Here is a 27,131-nt window from a genome sequence, read left to right as displayed (position 1 = left end):
TATGATCTCCATATTGGAGGATTGTCAAGATCAGGCTGGATCTCTACTACTCAGTACATTTGGAGAAGGAGATTGGAATAAAGATCTACTGAGGGCCTTTCCATCTCCACTTCTCCTGGAATCCTGGAATTATATTGATTCCTGGGGAAGAAGGGAGACAATACTACAGTCCCACTGAGGGCAAAGGCTTGGGGCAGGAGGAAAGGGGATGCCCAGGGGAATGAAAACAAACTTTCTATGCATCAGCTGAGCCTGGGGCGCTGTGACCAGGTGGGCACAGGGTGCTTGGATTGAAGTAATGGAACCAGCTGTTCAGCTTTCACTTCTGTCCACTCCTATTTTACCATTTATGGGGCTCAGAGCAGTGAGGTATGAGGTTCTACGGAAAATAAAATTGTTTTTTTTCTGTTCAGAAAGCTACCTGCTATAGAAAGTGGTCAGGACTCCACCATCGATTGTGCTAAATAGCAATGAAATTTGCTGTGCACAGGAGAAGGGAAAGCTGTAAGAAAAGTCTGCCTGAGACTCTCCAGGGCCTGAGGCCAATTGCGGAGCTGCTGCTGTTAGGGCTGCTGCAGTCAGGAGGGGCAGAATTGCTAATTTGTTGATCTTTAAATTAACACTAGCACTCACGGGTTTCTGGTTCATCCTGGGAACTGCATTAAAATTCTCAGCAACTGAGGTATACAGAACTTCACGCCTTCTAAAATTTGTATTAACTTTTCACGGCTGGAGCAGGAGTTATTCTGACATTTCATTTGTAGTATAGCTCCTGACTACAAATCCAGGATCTGCTAGATTAGTAGTTTTACATTTTTTTTACCCTAATAGTGTCTGTCTCTTGGGTTTTTCCTTTCTAGCATATAATTACTCATAACTTTTATTCCAGTGGTGACCTACTAACAAACCATTTCTGATGCGTAGCAACCTCACTGGAGCTGGTCTCATGTGGTGTAGATGAGCTCTGACCACAGAGAAATAACTTCATAACTGCACTGATTGCCCTCTTGCAAGAGAAGTAATTGGGAAAGTATTTAATATACCTGTAGCTTGTTTGGGTGCAAATATAGGGCCTGAAAACAAGAAAGAACAAAATCCCATGTGGAAGACAGCCAACCTGAAACCAACAACATTTACTCTGTAGTACACAACTTAGGACACATTAAAATGTAAATAAATCTTTCTCCACATTTGTGAGAGGATGTGTGTTGTTTTCTATTCTCTGTGTAGGTGCAGAGAGCTCTAAATAGTCACTGGGTAGATTCTGCAAAATGCTGGCATTACTAGTGCTGTGTGAACAGTCTGGAAGATGCCTCCTTTCTTAGGGGCTCCACCAAAGCTTCAAGATCCATTTATTTCCCCCCCTTATTATCCATTTCTTGAATTAGAGATGGCATTGAAGGCAACACTGCATTTCTTTTTTCTTTAAATAATCTGTACAGGTTTTTGCACAGTAATAGTTGGGTTTTGAAATAATTTCAGAGTTTTTTAAAGGATTGTGTCATGAAAGATAAAAAACCAAACATGGAATACTTCCCATCTTCCTATTGATTTTAGGTTTTACTGAAGCTTGCCTTTACAATTTATTAATTTCAGCTGAATGTTACAGTCTCTGCTTCTAAATATAATCACCTAGTTAAGCCCTGTGCTTTGGTTGCCCAAGTGGAAGTACCTGGATGCAGGTTTTTAATGACAGAAAGGAACATTAAATTGCTCAGTCTAAATTACTGTATTGTACAGACCATAACATTTAACTTCTCCCCCCCCCGCCCCCCTTTTTTTTTTTTCCTTTGAATGACTTAAAAATGGACACCTTAGTAAAACTAAAAGAGGAGATGGTCACCTGTGTAAACAGCTCTTGGATGGTGGTCTGCTAAACCACCTCTATCACAGTGGGAAATAGATACTGTTATTCCTGAGTTATGGCTTCCCAAGAGTCAGAGCTCATCTGAGGATACGTCTGACTGTCTAAATCAACTACAGAAGCAACTACAAACCACCTCTTTTCACTCCATATGGTTGCTTCTGAAATTTGTTTGGTTTTTGGGTCAAGTCTTTCTATTAGATTTCAGTTGTGATCGTATGGACAGATAGCAAGAAGGCTGGAAGAACAGAGGGAAAAACAGAGCTAAGCAGTAAGATGACCTGCAGAAATTAGAGCAGAAGGAGATATTGCTAATGAAGGGGAAAGCTGTGCCAAGATTTGAAAATCTTATATTTGAGGAGATAAAATGAATGGTAAAAGTATCTAGCTGGAAATAGCAATATTTTAGGGACTCTGCAGTTTAGTGTTGTGCTAAGCTTGGACAGTGCACAGGCAAATACTATGCTGCAGGATGATTATTGGTGCATTGTATGGAAGGAGGTGACACTGCAGGATTTACATCCAAAAATTGGAGGAGTGCAAGAGAAAACTGTTGGATACCTTTATGAAGCCTGGAATTCCTAAACTCAAATGCAGGCAACCTTGATTGAATATCTTCAAAGTTTTCAGACCTTCTCTTTTTCATATTGACTGTAAATAGAACCATGAATTCTCTGGAGCCAATTCACAGAAGTTTCTTGCAAGAAGAAGCATTTACAGATCACGTCCTTAGAGACCCATTTCAAAATATATCCCCATATGCCAATTTTCAGTATGACATGAAATTTTACAGCCAAGTCATTAGGTCATTATATGTATAGGAATATTTCACACCTTACTAAATCAGCTTGAATCTATGAAGTGGAATAGAAAAAATATTTTACCTGCTTGACATCAAAGTGTTAAAACATCTCTTGAATTTATCTTTGATTGAATTCTCTTTCACTCTGTCATGCCAAGAACACAAGGAGTTCTTTGGTTAGATCAACTTATTAGGTTAATTTGTTTTTAGGTAGGTGGTTAATTGATTTTGACTTCAAGGACATTTGAAAAGTTACCTGATTCACATAATCTATAGTTTAATAAGCTTGTCTAATACTTGGCTACTGGACTCAACCACAGTAGGGAGAAAATATGCAGGCTCAAGTGCAAGCTGTAAACACAAATCAAGTTTGTTTTGCATGCATGTGGTTGCCCAGAGTGAGCTAAAGTTTTAGGCAAATTCAGAGGTGCTCTGGAAACTTTTCTCTTTAAGATGTTGTGTCCCCCAAGACTATACTAGCTGGGGGAGGGCTGGTTGCTCTCTGACCACATATCTGATTCATTATGGCTGTTGTAACTTTGGTAGCAGTGACCTCATTTTGGCAAAGTGATGTGTGCCATTTACTGAACCTCTTGCTGCTTTAGCAATCAGGGGAGTATTAGGGTTATAACCCAGGTAATTTATGGAAGAGAGATGACTCTTAAATATCCTTTTATTTTCTTGGAAAGTCTTGTTTTATTGAAAACATATTTTAGCTCTGAGTGTGAATGAGAGATCCTCAGCAAAGCACCCTGGGGGACTGTGCTGTCCAGTGTGTTGAAAAGGTGAATTGTAATGTATGGGTGTCTAGACGTTTCCTCTTGTTGCTGTCAACAGTCCAGTTGGCTGTTTTTTTGTTTTTTTTTTTCCAGTGAATAGGAGCATTGATTTTCCTCTCTTTGGCCAGAGCTTTCATTTTACATATCTTTCCCCTTCTGTGTCTCTTTCTCTCTCCCTCCTTCTTTCTTTTCTCTTCCTCTGTCTGTAAGAGAGGGAAGACTTTAAGAGCTGACAGCGAGCTTTCTAACTCAGAATGATTCATGTAAGACACCTGAAAGGCAAGCTCTGCAGCAGCATCACTGCAAGAAAGGTAGGGATCGGGGTAAACAGCCCATAAAGCTCTAAGCAGGGCATACAGAACATGAAATTAAAGGGTTAAATCTGTGAATCTCAGATTCTGAGAAAGTTTGGGAGAGAACTTGAGAAGTTTTTAAGCTCTGTTTTTCAGGGTGCTTTTGAAAAAATTAAATATTTGGTGTGTTCTTCATAAGTGGGGAAAAAAAAGAAGGTGCCCTTTTCTAGCTTTGAATACTGTATGAATACTGTTTGTTTTTTCCCCCCACCCACCATGGATGGTAAAGTAAAATAACATCCCTGTTGCATTACCCAGACCTGTGTGCATGTGTAAATGTGCATATCCCGTTTTTCACCTGACTGCTTATTTTCTGTTTCACTTTTTGAAAGTTCGCCTTCTCCAGCTGTTATTTATATTCACTTCCTGAATCTGAACGTGACCCAGTAATTCTGAGCGGCCGTGAATGTGACGCATGAGCTATCGCACGCACCTCAATGTTTCACTTCCAGCAATACGCGTTTGCAGAATCGTGTTCCTAATAAAAACCCGTACAACTGAAAGCAGTTGTTTTGGCAGAGAAGCGACAGCGCTGTGATAGATGGGCCTGATAGTTGTATGTGCTGTGCTTGCTCCGAGTTAGTAGAAAAGAGGAGGGAGAGAGCGAGCGAGAGGGGGGAGAAAAAAAAAGAGACAGGGAAGGAGAGAGCGAGCGAGAGAGAGAGATTGAGAGAGAGAGAGAGACTTGGCAAAGGAAATCTTATGGGTATACTGAAACAGCAGATCAGAATTGTGAAACCAGAGCCAGGGCTGAAATGTGATGCTTTTGCTCTTTTGTGCTTGTTGTGGTTCTCATCTTCCCATGTAGAAGGCTGCATACCATTCAACAGAATATTCTGATCGCAGATTGAACAATGCAGCAATCAAGCCTGATAAGCCACCTGGAAGTTTTGCTTGAGACGATTTCTAGTGGGTTTTCTGATCTCTGTGAGCATCATGACTGCCTTTAGCATTGTGGAGGAGGACTCGAGTTTCTTATGAGGGCCCCACTTGGAAAAGCAGGCTGTGCAGATTCAAGCCTCCGGTTCTGTTCATGCTGTTCAAAAGCCTTTCCTCACCCTTGCTGATTTGTTTTTATGATTTACATACACTCCTGTGGAGATTTACAGAATGGATTGTCTGTGCATTGTCACGACCAAGGTAGGACTGGATACATTGCTGTAATGTGTACATATTTTTCTGCTATTTTTCTGTTCCTGTAATTAAATGGATTGAGCATGTACTGTGTCAGGTTGTAAGATAAAGTGATAAATAAGCTTTGTTTCAATGAGCATTTTGTTCTCTTCTTCTGTAGATTATGCATTTTGTTTCTGTATCACTTCCTAAATGATATGTAATTTGCTTATTTTTACTAGCAAAAGGAAAATGATTTCATATTTTATCTTAGCCTGTGCTTGTGTCTATTAATATCTCCAGCTACTGGAGCACTTACAGAATACATGGTATCAGGCACAAATTTTCTTAGCTTATCAGCTTATTCTGTGAACTAAAGAATAAGAAATATGAGGGCATTATATGGGTCCTAGCATTTTTAAAGAGGCCAATCAGATGTAGTTTAGGTAGTCATGATGTTTCTGATTGGAGAGATGCAAGTTTCTTGTGGCTTATTGTGGCTTTTTTGGGGGGGCTGGGGGGGTGGACATAGATAGCTTTGCTTCTTTAGGCCTGAAAAATAAAAATGCCTTTGCCCCAGTTCAGCACTCTTATACTGATGTTGGATCTGAGCTGACTGCTTAGGAGTGGTATTTCTAAATAATTCCTTCCAAATGTGGATGTAAATAGTCTGTTATCTGCAATAGCTGTGGCAGGTTAAAGACTGCGGTTAAGGGCACTGACCGAGTTGAAGATCTGGGATAGGGGTAAACTGAATGATTCTTTGAAACATCTTTAAACTTAGGAAGCTGACATTATAGTAAATAAGAGGGAGATAATCAGGGAAATTCCTTCCTATTGCTACAGGACAGGCAGCTCACCACATGTTTGTAGGTGGATTTGCACATGGTGCCGGTGTTTATGAGGAGCAGTTAGCAGGGTAAGTCAGGACACTGGGATTCAGTTAAGCTGCTCCATGTTCTGTTTCATTTTTTTGATGAATTTAATGATTTCCATAAGATTTGCAAAGTGTCTAGGGTATCCATAGCACCCCAAGGCTGTGCAAAGATACAACAAACTGCCAGTTAGTGCCAATGTAGCCACTGCTGTCATTTTTTTTCTTGATGGCCATGTAAAATGGGGACACCAATCTCTGACGTGGAGAAGGGCAGGAGCAGGTACCGCACACACCCATGGCATCAATGAGGGCTGGTGGGTTGCCAGCCAGAGAATGATGAAGCTGTGGAAACAGATGCAAGCTGTCATTCCTGTCACCGATGGAGAAACCCAGACAGGGAGAGAACAGGAGGTGAATGAGGCCACAGAAGGAACTTGTGCTCCTTTTGTGACCTCATTCACCTTCTGTTCTCTCTCATTCTTTCTGGCTCTTTCCAGGACCTTCTGGTTCCTGCAAGCTGTCATGGATCAAATGCTGCATCCTCAACCTGCCCTGGAGTAGACTGGAGATTCCTATAGGTTCCAGTTGACGTGATGCCAGTGAAAAGTGCTCAGCATCACTGGTGCTGCACCACTGAGCAAAGCCTGTGTGCAGCCTGGTTCTAAACAGCTGATTTGTACTCCTTGACATTAATTATATATATATATATATAATCAGAAATAAGTTGGAAGGTTGAAAAAGAGCTTCAATTAAACCCCACGTCTGGTTCTCTGGTAATGTGGAACCATAATTGCAGCTGTCCTTGGTCTTGAAAGTTTGACATGGAGGAGTCGGGATGGGAGATTGAATCTGCTTTAAAAGTTTTGTGACTGGGAGGTGAAGATGGCCCAACAACTTTTATACCTGTATATCTTCAATATGAGTTATGACTTTATGCATTTCATGAATGGGCACTGAGTGTTGACACCAAATATTTTCCCAGGGTTGTTCAGTCAGTAACAAATTTGTACTCTGGATACTGCTCAGAGAAGGGCTCCCAACTCCAAATATCCACCATATTTTTCATCCCAGCTCCTCTGTTTTGTGGATCTGCTACTAAATTGCCAAAATGGTTATGAAAGTCAAGCGTTTCAGCCTCAAATATTCAACTCCACATATTCAGTCTCTGCTGCCAACTGTAGGGTTGGAATGAGATAGGATTGCAAATTGTAGGTGACCTGCTATTTGGATGCATGTAGGAACACCACATTAACATATATAAATGAGCTGAATAATGGAAAAAAAATCTAGTTTCAGAAAACTTTCATATTGCAAAGACTCAGAGCCAAATAAATTAAAGTTGATTTCTTCATCTTACTTTAGTGCCATATTTATATAGCTGCACTAGTGATGTTATATTGATTCATAATCTGCTCCTACTTCCTTTATTATGCATTGGACTAACTCTATTTCCTTTAAGTCTACAAAATTTTTGCAGTATCAGCTTATGAAGGTTTTCACCAGTATAATGAAAGCACAGAGCACAGGCTTTTTTGTTTGGTTGTTTTTTGTTATTTATTTATTTATTTTTTTCCTTTGCAGAACATTGCATATTTATTTTAAAATTTACTTTAATAATATGAATTATACAAAACAGCAGCCTGGCTTTTTTTTTTTTTGCCCCAGATCTGTTAATTACCCTTATTTAAATATCCATTTGCCTGATTTCTGTTAATAATTGCCATTTTCATCCTTGGAAAAGTAGATCTTAATGTCAACAGAGAGTAAATACATCAGTTCTGTTCTTCAGATCTTATAAATAATAAAAAGTGAGTGAAAAATGAATTCTACTTGGTCGGAAAAAAGTGAACAGTGTTCAAAAAAATTGACATTTATAACACATGATCATTAAATTTAGCCTGGAATTTGTGGTATTTCCAGCCCATAGGAAATGACATAAATGTGATGGGGTGAATATGCCCTTGTAGATTATGTACAAGGGATCCAAAGACCCTATTTTGATCGCTACTTTTTAGAAGGCATCTTATCTACCTCCCCAGATCTTAAGTCTACCAGACATTATTCTTTTCAAACAAAATGTAGACTATGTTTAAGATAGATTTCACATATTCTTTTGTCCAGATTCTTCCTTTTCCATTTTTGTTTCGTCTTTCCATGAATGTTTACACCCTTGACTTAGGAAATGTGGAATCAGTCAAAAAGGACTTATGTGTTCCTGGATTATTTTAATTTATCGTGCAACTAGCATGGATTAGTTCTTTTCCTGTTTCATGAAGCCCATTATTTTGTGGCATTATTTTATCACTAGCAAGAATTCTGTATAAAAAAAGTTTAGGTCAAGATTCCACTCCATCAGGAGCACCAGGAGGTTTTGTAAAGGAAGAACATTCCTGCTGTGCCTCCTAACAGTCAAAGGCAACATGCTGTCCCCTCTACTGGCTCTCAGCTCTCCCTCTGCCCTTTGTAGTGTTATGAATACAGCAGTAGCTGTAGTTGGTGAAAAAGAAAATAGGTATCCGTGTTGCCAGACAAGATTCACTACAATGGGAACTGGTTTATCTGAAACCCCTGGCTCTTGGTGTCAGGTGGCTTGGAAAGGATGATCATCTTTCACTGTGAAAAAGAGTATCTTTTTGCTCCTCACTGTTGCAAAGGAGAACTCAAAGGTGGAAGCTTGAAAGGTTTTAAACCCAGAAGGCAAAGGAAGATAAACCAAAATGTATATATATTTTTTAAAACTCACGACCTTAAGGTCTCAGATCAAGGCTTTCTGAAACCTGCAATTAATAATCACAACATCACATAAAAATAAATAAGAGCAGAACACCACAAGTCACCATCCATTCCTTGGTCAAAAGTGGGGCTGGCTAAAGTGCTCCTGTTACAGACATTTTAAAATGTTCTGAGCAATCTAGTCTAATGCTTTACCATCCTTAACATTGGTCATGACACTAAGAATTGACAATTTTGATTGTCACCAGTGTTACCTCCTGTTTACTTTTGGAGCTGCATCTTGTGATTTGCTTAAAATCACTTGAATGTTTCTGTGTGTTGAGGGATGCTTGCAAAGATGAAACAAGTGTATACTAATGACACAAGACTAGACACCAGCTCAAATACCCCAATTTATTCAGAAAACCTAAACCACTTGTTTGTTGCCTAACTCCTGAGTTGAGTCACTTGCCTTGAAAGAAAGTGGCTTCCTTCAGACTGAGACAGAATGCTTAACTTGATCCTGTTGGTGGTTTTGGCAGCTATAAAAATAAATTTTGGTCACCCGGATTTTGAAAATTCTGCAGAAATTACTCCATTAGGAATCTCGTTGCAAGCTTCCACTGTGGATATATAAGCAGTATATATGTGGATGTGTATAATATATGCACTTCTTCTCAGTAGTGCCTGGAGACAGGACTAGGGGTAATGGCATACCTAAACTACAGCATAGAAAGTTCCACATGAATGTGTGGAAGAACTTCTTTACAGTGAGGGTGACGGAGCACTGGAAAAGGCTGCCCAGAGAGATGGTGGAGTCTCCTTCTCTGGAGATATTTAAGACCCACCTCGATGCCTACCTGTGTGACATGGTGTAGGGAGCCTGCTTTGGCAGGGGGGTTGGACTCGATGATCTCTAGAGGTCCCTTCCAACCCCTACAATTCTGTGATTCTGTGATAAGCAGTAATGTATGCTGCACAAGTTTCATGTTTAGTTGGAGTGTGACTAAATAGAAAAAAGTGATTATTCATGTGAGTGTAGAGTAGATCTCTTATTTTTATTTTTATTTAGAAATAGTTTGTTACACTACTAAAGATTTCCTCCCCTTCCCTCCCCTCCCCTCCCCTCCCCTCCCCTCCCCTCCCCTCCCCTCCCCTCCCCTCCCCTCCCCTCCCCTCCCCTCCCCTCCCCTCCCCTCCCCTCCCCTCCCTCCCTCCCCTCCCTCCTCCCCTCCCCTCCCCTCCCTCCCCTCCTTCCCCTTCCCTTCCCTTCCCTTCCCTTCCCTTCCCTTCCCTTCCCTTCCCTTCCCTTCCCTTCCCTTCCCTTCCCTTCCCTTCCCTTCCCTTCCCTTCCCTTCCCTTCCCTTCCCTTCCCTTCCCTTCCCTTCCCTTCCCTTCCCTTCCCTTCCCTTCCCTTCCCTTCCCTTCCCTTCCCTTCCCTTCCCTTCCCTTCCCTTCCCTTCCCTTCCCTTCCCTTCCCTTCCCTTCCCTTCCCTTCCCTTCCCTTCCCTTCCCTTCCCTTCCCTTCCCTTCCCTTCCCTTCCCTTCCCTTCCCTTCCCTTCCCTTCCCTTCCCTTCCCTTCCCTTCCCTTCCCTTCCCTCCCCTCCCCTCCCCTCCCCTCCCCTCCCCTCCCCTCCCCTCCCCTCCCCTCCCCTCCCCTCCCCTCCCCTCCCCTCCCCTCCCCTCCCCTCCCCTCCCCTCCCCTCCCCTCCCCTCCCCTCCCCTCCCCTCCCCTCCCCTCCCCTCCCCTCCCCTCCCCTCCCCTCCCCTCCCCTCCCCTCCCCTCCCCTCCCCTCCCCTCCCCTCCCCTCCCCTCCCCTCCCCTCCCCTCCCCTCCCCTCCCCTCCCCTCCCCTCCCCTCCCCTCCCCTCCCCTCCCCTCCCCTCCCCTCCCCTCCCCTCCCCTCCCCTCCCCTCCCCTCCCCTCCCCTCCCCTCCCCTCCCCTCCCCTCCCCTCCCCTCCCCTCCCCTTCCCTTCCCTTCCCTTCCCTTCCCTTCCCTTCCCTTCCCTTCCCTTCCCTTCCCTTCCCTTCCCTTCCCTTCCCTTCCCTTCCCTTCCCTTCCCTTCCCTTCCCTTCCCTTCCCTTCCCTTCCCTTCCCTTCCCTTCCCTTCCCTTCCCTTCCCTTCCCTTCCCTTCCCTTCCCTTCCCTTCCCTTCCCTTCCCTTCCCTTCCCTTCCCTTCCCTTCCTTTCCATCTCTTTCTCTCTTTCTCTTAAAATTCTGTTTTACTCTTCCGTATCTTCTTCCTTGTTGTCCTCCAAGCACCTTTTCTAAGAAATTAATTCAAGGGTTTAAAACAATGAAGTAAAGATAGAAAGAAAAGAAATCTATGTTTTGTGCTGGCACTGGGAAGAAGGGTCACATGCTTGTTTATGTTGAGCCATCCCAATGATGAACATGTTCAATTCTGACTGGCGATGTAGCCAGGAGCCAGCAACATCTGTCTATTCTATTTTCTTCTGTTCATCTGGCAATATATTTAGAACAGAGGAGATCCATGTGTGCACTTTAGGCAAAACTCTGATGGATGTGTGATCATAAGTCTCAATACAGGCAAAGGTTGTGGAAAATAAGAAGCCGCTACTCACAAGTATGATACCAACATCTAGCATATACCTTGAGTATAAGTTCTGTAGGCTTCTTTCTCTCTGCACATGCATCATCTCACATCACAGCATGAAGTTAGGAGTAATACAGAGAAGTAAAGCTGTAAAACGTACAGCTTGTCTTTTTGTTAGCATTAAATTTCCATTCCCTTTAGTCTTAATATAGAAGACAAAACAAAATTCTGTAAATCTGACTGAGGAGCTGCTGTGGCTGAGCTAGTTGATCTTGAAACTGCTAATCTTCACTGAGCATATCATTAAAAGTTCACATTACATGTTGATAGCGTTTCATCCTTGGGAAGGGTAGGTATAGATTTGGGACCCTGTCCCCCCTCTGTGGATTCTCCAAGTGAGGGGGGACACCTTCATTTAGAGTTTAGCCAACTCAGTTGACTTCCATTGCCAAACCATTGGAGTAAAGGGGCATTTTTACAACTTGGCTGAAGAATGGAGCAAAACAGAGGTGGCACCACTGAAGCGATGTCTCTACTTTGGCTTCTCTGACTTAGAGCAGTAAAATCAGTCCCAAGGCGCTCTCAGGAGGACAGAATGATAAATCTGATTAGGTCAACTGCTGGAGGTGGAGAGCATGCAATACATGCTAGCTGTCAGTCTCATTTTGCAGATATGAATTCACACTGAGCTTAACTTGGAATACTGATTATGGTGGCCTAATGTTAATGCAAAACCTAATAGAATATTTATTTATGTCAAAGTGCTTTTTAAACAGTTCTCATTAAAAAAGGGGTCCTCCTTTAACCTCCTCGTTTATATTGAGTTAATCTAAATTCTATATTTATATAGATTAAAATGGTGTATCCTTAGTGATGTTCATCTTAGTCTATAGAACTTCCTACAGGATCAGATGCGTGTGTCTGAGATGCTGTTTATGGAGCCTGACCAAATATTAGGGAATGATAAAGCAAGACATAAATACTGAGGACAAAGTGGTACCTCGGGTGCTGGAGGATGTTATAATCTTAAGAAAACTGGCAGAACTGTAGAGTACTGCATTACATAGGGATCTGATTTAAATTTAACTGGATATGAAACAAAAAAAACTTACCACATTTCTATCTGCGTGCATGTTGTTAATAGTGCTAAACAGATCTGTGCAACATTTGTTGTTTTTCTCTCTGCAAGGCTTCAAGCTTGGAATCATTGCAGTTTCAAATCATAAATTGGGTAGCTAAGTTTTTGTGCTGAATATTCAGGCTCCAATAAACCAGAAACAAAGGAATCTTAATGATTTTCTCCCCAGAGATTCACATTTAGCTAAAATCAAAATGATTTTTTCTGTAGTCATTATTAGATCCTGATGAGCACTTCAGAATGTGGTGCTTTCCTGCCAGACTTTAAAAGTGTGATACTGCTGAATCCATGCAATTTACATGTGATTCAGTAAACTCCACTCTGAAGTGGTACTTGAGGACAGCTTTGATGACTTGGGTTGGCTGCTGGCTAAACTGCACATTCTTAGAAGTGTAGGAAGATCCTTTTCATTGATTACCATTCATCTTAGCTGGAGAACGTACTCACAGAAGTCTGACAGATGGGAAGTGCAACCGAGTATTTATTTCAAATCTCTATTTACCAATGTTAAATTTTGGAACAATTATTGTAAACCTCTAGCTCTTGGATTTCAAATGTTATGAATGTAAACTGATGAGACACGTGCTGTCTTTTCTAGAAAAAAATCTTTTTTTTTTTTTTTTTAGGGGGGAGCCTCAAGAAAATTGTACAGAACAAATCAATGTGCATTGCATATACGATGTCTTGTAATTATATCTTGTCAAAAGCTCAACTTTTTTTCCTCCTTTATTCTTTAGAAATATGGTAATTGTCCCTTTTCCCTTGTAGTTAATTATAAATTTCAGGAAGAATTAAGTCTGTTAAATCTCTTCTTCCCCCACTTCCCCCTCCCTTGGTCTCTATGGTAGCAGCAGGAATAGAAGGGAATTACTTTGATCTTCATTTCTGAATGACATTTCATTTCTTCTAAGCATTGACCTTGTTTAGTGCAACTGAAATTTTCAATAGATTTCATTAGATTATAATTTGCTGATCTCAGAGAGATGTCTTTATTGAGATTAGTTTTAACTATGAAAGAAGAAGGGTGATTTGTTTCATAAATCTGTGAACAGCTCTATAAACTGAGAAAAGAAAATGTTCAATTAACTGCTCAGGCAGATATGATTTGGGCTTAAAGCTACTGCACAGCAGTGGAGAGCTGCACACATAAGGAAAGGTGGAAGATACTGAGTAAGACAAAGAAAATTAGAAAGCCTGATCCTGCCTCAAGTAATGATAGCATTTCTTAATGACAGCAGAGCTATGCAGCCTTAGCAAGCCCTTTCTCTAATATTCCAAGAGCCTGGGTGGACGTGGGAAGATAATTTCCTAGTGCTGAGGTGAACTGCATTTTTAAACATTTCAGATAGCTAGAGTTGACCAAATGGATTCCTTGCAATATCCAAAAGGACATTAAAAGCAGAAAAGATAGGTCTCCTGGCACACATCCTCTACATAATCATGCATTTCTTCTGTGTTTTTAATCTGTTTGCTACTACCATGCAAATTTCCTTCTGCCTCCCTTCACCTGATACAAGAGTTCTGAAAAATGAGAGGATGTGTGCAGTCAAGGAGAAAGGAATGGTTATTTATGAGTGAATCAGTAGGTCAGAGGTATTGCCTTGTGTATGATTATATTTTAGTTCTACGGTTTTCATTTCCCCAGAGAATCCTCTGCATCAGAGAAGATAATTTGTCAGGCTGTATAAGAGTAGATGAGTGTCTTCCATTGGGTTTGACTTCAGAGAACTCTTTTGTTCTTGGAGACCTCACTCAAGGACATGTGTGCAATTTGCAAATCATATTCTTGGCTATTTTTGTGGATACAAAGGGAATCTTGCCTGTGACTCCTTTTGACTCTAATCACCAGTATCTTCCCTGAGAAAGAATTTAAGTCAGATCTTAAGAGTGCTGCAATTCAGTGAGACCTAAAGAAACCTATAGCAGATAAACTGTTCCTAAATAGTCTTTCTATCTTCTGTCCATCTCTACTTCCCCATGAGAAAATGGCAATAATCTATACATACGTGCTCTCAGAGTCCCTCAGACACCTCCTGCAATCAGTGTGTTTGATCACCCACATCAAAAGAGGAATTTATCCTTGATACTTTCACCAGAGCTTGCTGATGTGCAACCGCATCTCTGTGACCAACAGCCTCTGCAACCAACAACCTCTGCTTTGCAGTGCCACAGAACTCTCAGCTTTACCCATTCTGATTCAGTATTTCCATGAAGAAAAATATGCAAAATATACATACCTGATTTAGTGATTGTCAGTCCTGCCCAGGGCAGTGAGAACAGAACAAGCTGATCATTTGAGATCCCTTCCAACAAAAGCTTTTCTATGATTCTACATCATACTGATGTTTGTAACCAGAACAATTACAGTCAGCTATTTCAACATCTGGCTGAGTAAAGTACATAGGAAAGAAGCTTTCTTAAGGCTGCTTGCTGGGAAGAAGTTGTTTGGCTCAAAGTGTCTGAAGGTCTTGAAGTCTTTCTTTTGCCTTCTGGTATTGGTTCTTTTTGTCTTGTTACCTATGTGAGTCTGCATTTCTGATAAACCTATTGGATTGTTAATTACATGTAATAGTGCCTCCAGAGAAGGAAGGAGATTAGCTTCTCTATCAGATGTGAATCTCAAAGTAAGGAGTATATATAGAGTGCTCCTCCTTCTACAAGATCTGGACCTTTTACTTTGCAGACATATCCTCTTTAAGAACTTACTTTTAAGGAATCTCTGGACACTGCTATACATGGTTACCTGAGTTTTTGAGGTTAAAGGTTTCAATCAAAAACATATGTCCTGTCCAAAGCAGATTATCAATTGTCTTGCCTTTATTTAGACTTAGGTTAGACTGTTAACGAAAGAAAAATAATAATAGGAAATATTTTATCCAGCCTTTTGATCAAAGTTTATTTGTTTATAGTTTTGTTATTTTGATAGCCTTGGTTTGGTGTAGCATTCATCCCTTCCTTGAAAGAGATAACATATTCCTGCCACGATACCAATGACTTTTTCCAATCCCATTAAAAAGGCTTTCTTAACTTTCATTTCAGTATATAATGCTTCCTGCTTACTAACTATGCATTGTTGAATGTTCCTTAAAGGTGTCTAAGTGGAAATATAGAAGGTTTTTAATGTTTGGGGAATACAAATCTGAAATTGCTAAGCGCAGCTTTTCCTACCTTTTTTTTTTTTTTTTTTTTTTTTCTTCCTCCTTATAAAAGTGTTTAGCATTGCAGTGCTTTAGAAATGTTTGCTTTTTGGTGATAAAGAAGAAAACAGAAATAGGCTTGTTAGTTAATGTTCTCAAATCAGACTGTGAGTGGAAAGTAGCATAAAGCCTCATCTGTTCTGTTCTCAGAGGTCACCCTCCTTTGCTCTCAGCATGAGGAAAGGAAAAGTGTATTGTATATTGTTGCTTCTTGCAATATGCCTGTCTTAAATGAGAATAAAACAAAAGGCTGGTTATTTTGTTTGTTTGTTCATTTTTTTACATGATGTTCAGCTTCAGGAACACACATAATTAAGGGAGTCCTCCAATTCTAGCAGCTAAATAATAGTTTGACTCATATGTGAAATGCTGAGAGCAATGGTGGCAGACAGCAGAATATATTCTGAACTTTTCTTCAGGGATTCTGACCCAACCCGCTATTGCAATTTGTTCTTATGGGCTACAAACCTTTGCTAAAATGTAATTGAATCGCTAAAAATGCAATGGAAATTACAGGTAGGTCAGCCTGAAAACTCGATGGTAGCATCTTGCACTGCCATGTGGAATATTAGACTAGAAGTTAACCCCTCACTCTTTTGGTTTTTGCACAGTTTCAGGGAACTGCAGGAGTCTCGCTCTTTTTCCATGTTCAATTTGGTGAGCAACCTGTGGGTACTACTCAGCAAAGAAACACCCCTTGATAATTCAGGACAGATTTCCTCCTGGGAAATAGCCCTGGGGTGGTTCAGGCTGCAATTCAAATAAGACGTGATGCAAAAATGCAGCCTATTATGAAATGGGGGGAAAAAAGCTGATTTTTACCTTCTCTCTAAAGCTCTGCTGTTGTTCCCTGAATGCTCTGTTGTGGAAGGAAACCAGATGGCAGCTGCTTGGGGTTCAGGTTAGATGAAGACTGCATTCATCCACCTAACTGAGAACTTCATTGAAAAAGTGATGGGTAAAGTTTGATTCTATGACCTGCAGATCTTATATAGTGATAGAAAAATGAATTTGTCAGGCTTAACGGGTCCTAGTAAACTCCTAAATGCTCCATCTGGAATGGAGCCCATTGTGCCTAGTGATTGCAGCACGTACTGTGTTGTGTGTAATGCCATTTTCACTTGTTTGCAGCAGAGCCATGGCAGATGTCCATACCACAAATGCTCAGTCGAAACACCTGCCTGGATACCCATTCAGCACTCTACCGTAAGTCTGAGTCTTTTAATGCAAAGCTTTGAGAGTCTGAATGGTAAGTCTCTCTGTTTGGAACAGTGCTGCCAGGTAAAATTTCGAGACTCAGTGCTTGAGAAAGAACAGAAGCAAGTCCTAAGACCAAACCAAACTCTGTGGGAAGCCCGAGCTGTTGAAATGTTGGGTATGGTCTTAGCAGGGCTTCTTCAGAAGTTCACCCTCTTCAGAAATTTAATTCATTCCATGTGGAGCATGGGGATCAGTGGCAAGTGTGGTGTGGCAAGCATGGTTGTTGGCAGAATCCAAATCAAATGGAATGTGGAGTTCCTGCCACTTGCTCTAACTAACTGTGCTCCAGCTGAGTGTGATGACAAGGAGCCTGCTAGTTCTGCCCTGTCATGGGCATGGTTTGTGGGAATTAATCCATACGCTCCTGCTGGGACTGCCAGGAACAAATGACATTTATAGCACCGCTTGTCTGCAGATTCGTATAATAACACCAAGACTGGGTGATGTTTTTTTTCCACTTTTTCATGAAAGAAAAACTAGTGATCCTATGCGCTTCATGGACTAATAAGTGGGAATATTAGTCTAGTGTAGGCAACTTTTGAAATGGTGGGCAGTAAGAGAACTTTACTGGAGTGGAAATTGCCTGTTTAAATGCTGCCAATTAGATGACTTTATTGAGATTTGCTTTAACTATCAAGGACACAGTAATATTTAAAAAGAAAAAAGTAACTGTGGTCAAGTTGACTCTGCACTGATTTATATCTTGTCTGAATATACATTATGTATAGAGCCAAATCCTTGGATGCTGGAAGTTAGAGGGCTGACTAATAGAGCTATGGTGATTTATCTCAGCTGAGGGGTTGGCAGGATTTAGGTGACATTTTCTTTGGCTCTAGACCACAGATTGATGTTGGTCCTCAGCTATCAACTTGTCACCATTTATGAGTAGATGAATGAGAAACAGATTCCAGTTTTTGTCTTCCCTTGGTCTCCTGCTGATCTTGAAAGTGATTGTAAACCCTGTATTACTGGTTGTCTTCAAATTATGTTAAAATTAATGATATCATTGTTAATCTATCTATGAAAATAAACCCACATAAACATATTTATTGAACCATTCAGCTAAACAGATGTTTTCCATCTGAGGATCTAGCCCAGTAACTAACTTCTAATTCTTAATTATTTGTTTACATTCTCATAGAATTTGGATTGACTTTATGATGTGGCCTGATTGTTATTTTGTTTGTATAGAGAGGGATGTGGCATGAGCACAAGTATAGCAGTGTGGTGCTCTCTGAAATGGAAATATTTGATAGTAAAAGTAATTAGGTCAGGAGCAGTTGCACTCAGTGATTTCCATTAACGTCAAGAACTGACTTTTTGGACAGTGACTTTAAAAGCTTTCATAAGTATAATAACTTTTCTTCCCATCTGGGTATTTTCTTTTTTAGAGTATTTCATTCTTAAGCCATCAAAAATGAAAGGATTTAGATTGATTAGTCTTTGCTTGTTGTGTTACACCAGACATGTCCATGCATGGGTAATTTCTATATACCTGTTATCTTGCATATTGACAATAGAAGTGATAAACTGAGGATCATGCTTTGTTGTCTTTGTTAGCAACAGAAGTGATCTAACATAGGATAACTCTGCAAGCAGTGTTATTTTTAAACAGTTACAGGAGGAAAAGAAAAACAGAACACAAAAGCTTACTATTAGAACACGGTTCAACCGTTCACTTGGTTACTGTTTTCTGCAAATATAGAGTACAGCATGTGTTCATGAAATAATTGCCTGTTTGAAGTTTGCTTCCATCTGTATTTGAATGTTGAACGGATTTAAAGAGCTCAGAAATACCCCACAAATAAGTTCACAAGATAGCTCCTGTGATGGCTCTTTTTTTATTGTTTTATTCTATTTATTTATTTGTCTATTTATTTTTTCCTTGATTTCCCATTAAGCCATTTCCAATGCAGCCAGCCAGATTTTTTCTGCCTAATTCTTTGAATTAGGTATTTATAAGCATTTACTTGTAAGCCAGTTGTGACAACTGCATGCAACAACCATAGTGTGTGTTTGTAAAACTTTCAAGAGCAGTGTAGGAAACAGTGTGAAAGAATGACTGTTAAGCAAAATGGTAAACAGGGTAAACATCCTCTTTCACACATTTCCCTGGCTGCATCACTTTGGAATTCATGAGTCTGGGAGAGATTTTTCTCTCCTTTTTCAGCAGTCTTTATAAAGAAGCGCTATGTCCTCTCCTGGGATTGCCTTTGCCATCTAGTGCAAGAACCAGGAGAGCTAGCAGTTGTGTAACAGTCTGACGCTTTTGCAGTCCCTAATTTACTGTCTTTTTTTGAATTTACTGATGATTCTTGCAATTAAGATTCTCAGTTCTGTTTGGCAACTCACCATCTGTAAAAGAGGGCATAAGTGAACACTGACTTTCTATGCCTTCACAATGTCCTTAATTAGATTCATTTCAAGTCTGAGAGTTTTAATCAAGGGAATTACCTAAGGGTGTCTTTGTCTGCGCTTACACTTTTTAGTCATGTCTTCCATAGGATTTGTAGTGTTTGATTATAAGATACTCCAAAAGGAGTTTCACTGCTTTGCTGTTGGCATACTAAACTTTCCTCTTGCTAGGATGGCTTGCTTGCTAGATCTATTATGCAGAGATAATGAACTATCACAAACTGCATCTGTGTTGCAGAAATATTTGGGGTTAACAGCAATTTTTGAGGTCAGCATTCAACACATTCTCTGTGCAGCATTATTAGATTCTCTCTGCTTTTTTCACACTACAGAGCTCTTGGTCCATCATCCTAATCCCCTTCCACTCTTTTGGGATGTCTTCTGCTACTAAGAAACAGCAGAAAGGAGTGGTGAAGTTTATCTGGGGCACAAAAGATTTCTAGTGAGTACCCTAAGCCACTGTTTTGTAGATCTTCATTCACTGCCATCTGACCCCTCAACGTTCAGAAGTAAACAAGGACTTTGAGAACAGTGGAATCTGTATGAAGATCTTCACAGCTGTTCACACTACCATAGCTCATATGATCAAAGAGTCATCAAATCATTAAGGCTGTAAAATACCACTAAGATCATCAAGTCCAACTGTCAACCCATCCCCTCCATGCCCACCAAACCATGTCCCTCAGTGTCTCACCTCAACATTTCTTGAACACCTTCATGGATGGTGACCCCACCATCTCCCTGGGCAGCCTGTTTCAGTACTTCACTACTCTTTTGGAGAAGAACTTTTTCTTACTATGCAACCTGAATCTTCCTTGGTGCAACTGAAGGCCATTCACTCTTGTCCTATTGCTGCTACCTTGGAGAAAAGGCCAACCCCATCTCTCTACAATCTCTGTTCAGTGAGTTGTAGAGAGTGACCAGGTCTCTCCAGACTGAACAATCCTAGTTCCCTCACTCACTCCCCTTAAGACCTGTGCTCCAGACGCTTCACTGCTTTGTTGAACATCTTTGGACCCTCTCCAGAGCCTCAGTGTTTCTCTTGTAGTGAGGTGTCCAAATCTCTTAGGCTGTAGCTTTATGTAGGTGCTACACCATGGGAATACACTGCACATTTTGTCTGCCAGCCTGCTTGGCAGCTGAGCCTGATGTCTTTCTGCCCTCACAAGGAGAGTGAAAGTTAATTCTTCCTGAGCCCTGAATACATATGTAAGATATTATGGTTCTGTTTACATGGAATATAAGTCAGCGAACAAATTGTAAAGTTACTTTGCCTTTAACTTTTCCCAGTTTACTGGGAACACTGGAGGGACAAGAATGCACTCTAGCCCTACACAGTATTTGATTTTAGCTTGATCTGGAAGTTAGCTCGTAAACATTTCTGGTTTTAACTAATTGAGGGTTTTCTTCTTCACAGAAGTTATTATAAAGAAATCTGTACTTTTGGAAGGTGTTCTGGTGGTTGTGCTTTATGTAAAGAATGTTCTTACTCTTGTACAGTGGAGCCAAGTGGGAACATATTGAAACATACAAATTCTGTTTTGTTTTAAGGCTCTGAGCCTGGAAGAATCATTTCTGAAATCAGTCTTGCTCGCTTTAAACACAAAACAAATAAATGGCTCTGTTTGGCCAGACTCACTGCTCTCCTGAGACTTCACGTTGTGAACTGCGTCCCTTCCTCTCCTGTGTGGATGTGCTCTATAAAACATGTAAATAACTCTGCACTCCAGAAAGTGCCTTTTGCAGGGTCTCTTTCACTTTCCCTGAGCTTTAAGTCTTTTTCTATTAAAACACTGTTGGCTAATAAATTCTGTAGACAGTCTGGGTGGTGGGAAATGTGGTTTTTTTTGTTTTTTTTTTTTTGTTGTTTTTTTTTGTGGCTAATATGTGAAATATTTGAAAACTGAGCTATTAATACATTGCTCTGTTCTTGTGTCTTTCACCTTTGCACTGATGGTAAAGGAAAATTCTAAGTGCTTTGTTTTTAAAGGAGGTATTAAAGCAATCCCATGTACGTTTCTACTGGGTTGTGGTATTCCTGCAGCTCTTCATCATTTTCACTCCTGCACCCCTACTTGTCCAGTGCTGGAGGCACTTTCCTGTCCACCTCTTCACCATTTAAAGAGGCTGTCTGTATCCTGCACTACTGAAATGCTGTCATCAGTTGCCAGCTACTAAATCCGGTTTTAAACTAGCCGCTTAAATCCCTCTTCCCCTTGCTCAGCCTTCTGATGATTTTTTCTCATTTGCATCCTTTCTCCCCTTTCAGTCTTCTGTATGATAGAGCTGGGGAAGAGCTGGGACATTTCTCCAGTAATCAGATTTATGGATTCAGCGGGGAAAGGTTCAGCTGAAGCAAGGTAGTGTTGGATTAGCAGTAAAGCACAGCACATCCCAGCAGGGCAGCAAATCCTTCATGCTTGGGCAGACAGAGGCAGACTATAGCAGTGCATGTGTTAACAGAAGTGACTGGCTCAGGAGCAAAATTTGAGAGAAACAGGGCAAAAGGAGCCACTTGGTTCTCTATTGCAGCAAGGACTGAGGAAAAAAAAAAGGGAAATAAGATTTAAAAAAATGTAATGACACTGACAATTACATATAAATGCTTATGACCCATGTTGTCCTTCCTCAGGTTTTAGTTAATGTGACCACAGTGGCATGAGGAGGGGGAGAGTTTCTCAATTGCAAAACAAGCTCAGAAATTATTTGGATAAGGTGACAATTCAGTCTTAAAATTCAGATGATACACATTAAGTTGTACAAATCCATTATCTGCAGATTGACCCACTTAGTTGCTTGACTTCATCATCAGGAAACATTTCACATGACTTATTTACAATGAGTAATCTCATTAAGCACACGTTATGTATTGGATATTTGCTGTCTTTATTGCTGTATTTATTTTATGAGAGGCACCAGGATGTTGTTACAGCACACACAGTCACCCAAATGAAGCAGTGCATAACTGAAAACAAAATAAATCTATAATTTCAGTTTTTCTTTAAGCTGAAGCTCAGTATTGATCTTTATGACAACACTTTTTTAAGGGTAAATTTTTATTGAATAATTAGCTACCTAAAATTTCTGCAGCTTGTGAGGTTTATGAGCCCATACATATACATATATAAATAATATCTTTCTGGACAGTATTCTAAATTTCTGTTTCAGGGCCTGATTTACAGTAATGTTCTGGCAGCATCACTGAAGTTTAAAAACAATGTGCACATCCAACTTCTATGGTATTTATTATTTTTTGTTCCCTGATGCAAGGCATGACTGGAGTATAGTTTTTCTGTAAACACATACATAGCTTAAGGGCTATCTCCCAGGAGTGTTGATACCCCTAAGCTATGCTTTTCTGGCACAGGAAATTCCATGCCAAGGTCAAACACGAGCGATTCAAGTATTCTGAGTTTATGGACCTGTACATAAAGTTAGTTCCATGCTTTGTTTACATCCTGCAATAATCCACAAACATGATGAACAGCATTTCTCCAAGTATTTCTAGTCCCCACTTAAGTGGTGAGTGTTCTCAGCTGAAGGGTGGTTCAAGCAGAGCATTAAGACTGTGCCTCCAGGTCAGTAACTCTACAGTGATAGCAGGAAACTGCACCTTAGCAAGGCACTTCATTGTGCCTGGTACTCTAAAAAAGTATAGAAGAAGGCTGTGTAGAAGACAAAGGGTAGAAGTGATGCTCTGCTTGTCAAATTCATCGTTACAGTGGAAGTGAAATTAATCTCTCCAGGTTTGTATCAGTGAGGAGCTATAAACAATTTTAAGATGCAGTTCATCTTTAGACTATTTTTTTAAGTCTGATCTGGGCTGTTGAAGACCATGTTCTTTCGATTAATGATAAAGGTGATCTAGATGGCAATCTCTAGTATAGGTGTTGGGTATATCCCATAAGAAGATTTCTCAGTGTTGGCAAACTGGGGACCAACAGTTCATTATGAGACATTCCTCCTATCAGAATATCAGATATTCCTTTGTAGATGTGTGAAGCAGATACTGACTTCTGATCAAAATGCAAACAAATACAGGTTTGGATCATAAACCAAAGACATGCAGCTATTCAGCATTTGATGTAACCCTGTATTATATCAAGCATCTTTTTCCTTAATGCCATGGAAAAAAAGTTCTATTTCACCATAGCAGACCACATGTTTTAGTTCATTTTCATTTGTACCTTTAAATTGCAGGTCCTGTTTTTCATTCAGCACATGTCCTGTAATGCCATGCACATTTACGAGGATATAGAAAACTAAAGGTCTCTCATTATCACATAAATGGCTATGTATAGCCACTTAGAAAGTGTTCTCCAAAGATTTATTTGCCCAAAGTTCTGAATGTCTCCTCTGTTGTGCCTGGGGGACATCCCTTCAGCTCTGTTGGTATAGCTCATGTGCCATGACAAATGAGCATAGGAATCCTGCCCTGGGGCTGATCCTATATGTCATGGGGGCATTGCACAGGCATTTCCAAATAACTGAACATTAAAAATTCTGAAAGGGCTGATGGAATTCTCATATCTCTGTTATTTGGGGCTTTTATATATATATATATTTTCCAGTTGGGAACAGTCATGCTAATTAGTATTTGTTTGCTTTGTTTGTTTGTTTTGGGTGCTCTAGGGAAGCAAAAAAGTATAAATGGGAAACTGTCTGTGAATCATATAATTAATAAACTGCTCTGTGCTACAGGAAGGCTATGAATTTTAGGTCTGAATACCCTGTGCTTTCAGGGCTTTGCAAATTAGAACTCCAGTTATCCATGCAAGCAGACCTGGGTTGTGTCGTCCCTTCTGGGACTTCAGCATTGCCAAAAAACCAAAGGTTTTAGCTCAGCCTTGTTTGTTGATGGCTCTTGCAGTCTAAATGAAGCTTGTGTATACATCTGTGTGCCTCTGAGCTTTTCTGTTTGGGCATCTGTCTTTTTTTCATCTTGCGTGAAGTCACAGGGACAAATATTTGTTTGAAATGTTTAATGTTGACTATGAATTCTGACACATCCTATCAATCATTCCAACTGTACCTACTCACCTACTTGTCTGAGCCAAGGTAGGCCCTTTATTTACTTATTTTTTTTAAGAAACTCCAAAGTACTTAAAGGTAATTCCTTAGTGTATGGGCATCTTAGGGTATTAATCTGTTGTCACAAGACCTGTGGTAAGAATTTGGGGAAAGCTATTGTCTCAATTTTAGAACTGAAGAAGGTATTGAAGGCCAGGTTGGGTAGGGCAGTGGGCAACCTGACCTAGTGCCTGACCCAATTGTTGGCATCCCATGACAGGAGCTGGAACTACATGACCATTGAGATCCCTTCCATCCCAAACCAGTCTATGATTCTGATGCAATACACCAGTACTATTTATAGAGGAATCTGATACTATGGTTCTATGATTCTACGAATGTGACTGCTACATAGAGAAAACAGTCAAACATGCCATTTTTGGAACAAGAAAATTAACCCATGACGGAATTGTTAGCCCAGATGTGATACCATGTCTTTGTAAAAAATTTCTCTGCTCAGCTCTTGGAACAACCTTGGGGCTCAGTAAAAAAAGGATAGAGTGACGGAACAGGATGTTATTCATTTGTGGAAAGGGAAGAGGCAGTTTATGCATATTTACAATTGTAGAAAATTGAGTAACTTCAAGAAAAGATTTTGATAGGTTGTTTTGGCAACCTGGGCTATCTCTTTATTTGGTTATTTACCTTTTACTTAGGAGCTGTGTTTGAGCTGTAGAGCAACAGGACAACTGAGGTATGTAGGAGCTGTCAGATCCGCAATCTGCTCTGCTGTCACTGTCGATGCTGAGAGCCGTGTTCCAGGGGCAGCTACATTTAGAGGCGAAGTGTTCTGTATTGCTTTCAGTTGTTTTTTAATGTATGGTGGAAGCATCTAAAATTCAATGTGCTATAATTAAAGAAAAAGCAAAACAAGAGAAAGGCTGAAGCTCTTCCTTCCACAAATACATAGGATATATATGTATTTTTGTATAGACATTTCAATACCTCCTCCATGCCCCTGGCACTTGAGCTTACTGCAACTTTGCAGATCTCTACTACATAAATACAACCCTCATCCCCAGCTAATCTAAACCTGCTGGTGTTCAGTGCCATTCCTTATTTGCTGTGGCAATTGTCAATCAATCAGCGGTGGTATTCTCTTCATTGACACTACTAGTCTGGGATTTCCTGACTGAAGGATGAGCCTTGAATTATTTTGAGCGATGTTTATATTTAAACAACCACTTACTATCTTAAAACTGTTTGACAACATGGAATGAAGAACCAGATAAACCTTTCTAGTGGGGAGAGCAGTGATTTCTAGCACTGGATAGCCAGCAGTAGGATTTAAATATCATGACAGTAGCAGAATGGCAACACTGCACTGCAGCACAGAGAATAAGCTTTGGAAGACCAAATCTAGTCATTTCTGTTACAGGAAACACTATTATGTCATACGTCACTCAAACTTGGGAAAGATTCAGTCACTCTTCTTCTAACCTCCACTGCCACCCTGTGCTGGCCATATCTATGTATGATAGAACAAAGCATGACACACAAAAAGCCACTATTTAAAGATGAGTCTCAGTTAGAATGACAGGTGAGTTTGTGATCTACCTCAGTTTTGCCCCTTGCTGCATCCCAGTCTGTTTCAGGTCTGCATGATAGATAGAGCTTTTCATTCTAAGCTCAGTCCAGGCATTCTAAGAAGCCAATTTATGTCACATTTGACATTAGCAGACTCACTCTATTTAACTGGATCATAAAATTCTAGACTGGTCATAGCAGATAGAAGAAAAATCACAACTGGTATTTACAGCTCTGCAGTTGATAGAGGTCTGCAGTTGATACTTAGTGATAAGGTGTGGTAACTCATCAAGTACAGTGATATTTCACATGGAATATCTTTCTTGCAATCAGCAGATTAGAGGCTTCTTCTGCTCGAGGTTATGGATGGACAGTTACTTCTGAGAGATAAGAACTCATTCAAATAAAAGATAAATGGAACAAACTTCTGTTGTCAGATATGTTAGAGTAAATCTAGATTTGCACTGGTGTAACAAGGCAAACTGGTTCCTCATTCTCTTCTTGGCTAGCAAAAGTCTTTAAAACCAGAATATTTGAGTCCTCTTTTGAGTAGTTTTTTTCTTTGTTTATTTGTTTGTTTTGTTTTGTTTATAATAGAGAAAGAACTGATTTGCTAAGAAAATCTTAGTGTTTACTTTATCAATTCTTAACAGTAGTAATACAATTTTTACTTATCAGATATAGACTTATCAGATTTCTGGAGCTGTATGTAGGCTTATTCTACTTGAATATAATCTAATCAGCTATGCATTTTTTCCCCCTGCAGATATGTATCTGAATGGTGCTTTAGGAGATTCAAGGATTGATTTAAAGAAGGATTTTTTTCTGCTTTCTTTCTCAAAATTCAAATTGCAACTAATTTTCTTAAATAACCATTCTATTGCAAAACAGCACCTTCTAAAACAAAAAATGTTTTTATTTTCTGCTTATTTTTGTACACTGTGGCTGATATGGTATTGTGTAGCTCTTCTAAGATTATTCACAATCTCTTTATTCCACTTAATAGTAGGACCTTTAGAATAGAAAGGAAAGTATCTCCTTTCATTTCTGTGAAATCAATGGTAAAATTGATTTTGGAATGAAAGTAGAAGGATGTCCTCTAGTTTATCACCACTGATAATTAAAGAATTTGAATTAGGTTTGTCATTTCACAGCATCCACAGCAGCAGTTAGAAGACTGCGTGCTTTTTGGACTCTTACAAATGCCTAACCAATGTTAAGTAGCAAACTTTCTGAAAAGGGAGCTTATTAAATGCTCTATTTATGAAAACCAATCTTGACAGGTATGCTAATTTCTATCTGATTATTTTACTATCTTGAAATATTTTATTGGACATGGAAATTGTATATATATATATATATATATATATATGTATATATATATATATACACTATATACAATATATATATATATATACTATATATATATATATGTATGTATGTGTGTGTATATATATATATAT

At 39.9% G+C, this 27,131-nt stretch overlaps 1 protein-coding gene across 25 annotated transcripts in view; it reads left to right on the top strand.

The window, feature by feature from the left end:
* The window catches only part of DLG2 (discs large MAGUK scaffold protein 2), a 959,079-nt gene that overhangs the window by 139,409 nt on the left and 792,539 nt on the right, over positions 1 to 27,131 (top strand). For 9 of the 25 annotated variants that reach the window (XR_014942266.1, XM_032442239.2, XM_032442237.2 and 6 more), the window contains exon 6: positions 16,528 to 16,602. The exons of 6 other annotated variants lie outside the window; for them this stretch is intronic. Coding sequence is in view for 18 of the 19 variants with exons in the window: in XM_032442239.2 (XP_032298130.1) it covers positions 16,528 to 16,602 (75 nt within the window). In the remaining variant the exon portion in view is untranslated. Of the gene's footprint in view, positions 1 to 4,304; positions 4,939 to 16,527; positions 16,603 to 27,131 lie in introns of those variants that run through there. 10 more of the 25 variants (XM_085536530.1, XM_085536528.1, XM_085536522.1 and 7 more) reach the window with 6 other exon arrangements.

This window comes from Coturnix japonica, chromosome 1, assembly GCF_054131305.1.
Source record: "Coturnix japonica strain WE chromosome 1, WE-NBRP24, whole genome shotgun sequence".
NCBI lineage: Eukaryota > Metazoa > Chordata > Aves > Galliformes > Phasianidae > Coturnix > Coturnix japonica.
Note: the sequence above shows the minus strand (reverse complement) of the source record. Positions and strands in the feature narration are given on the sequence as shown.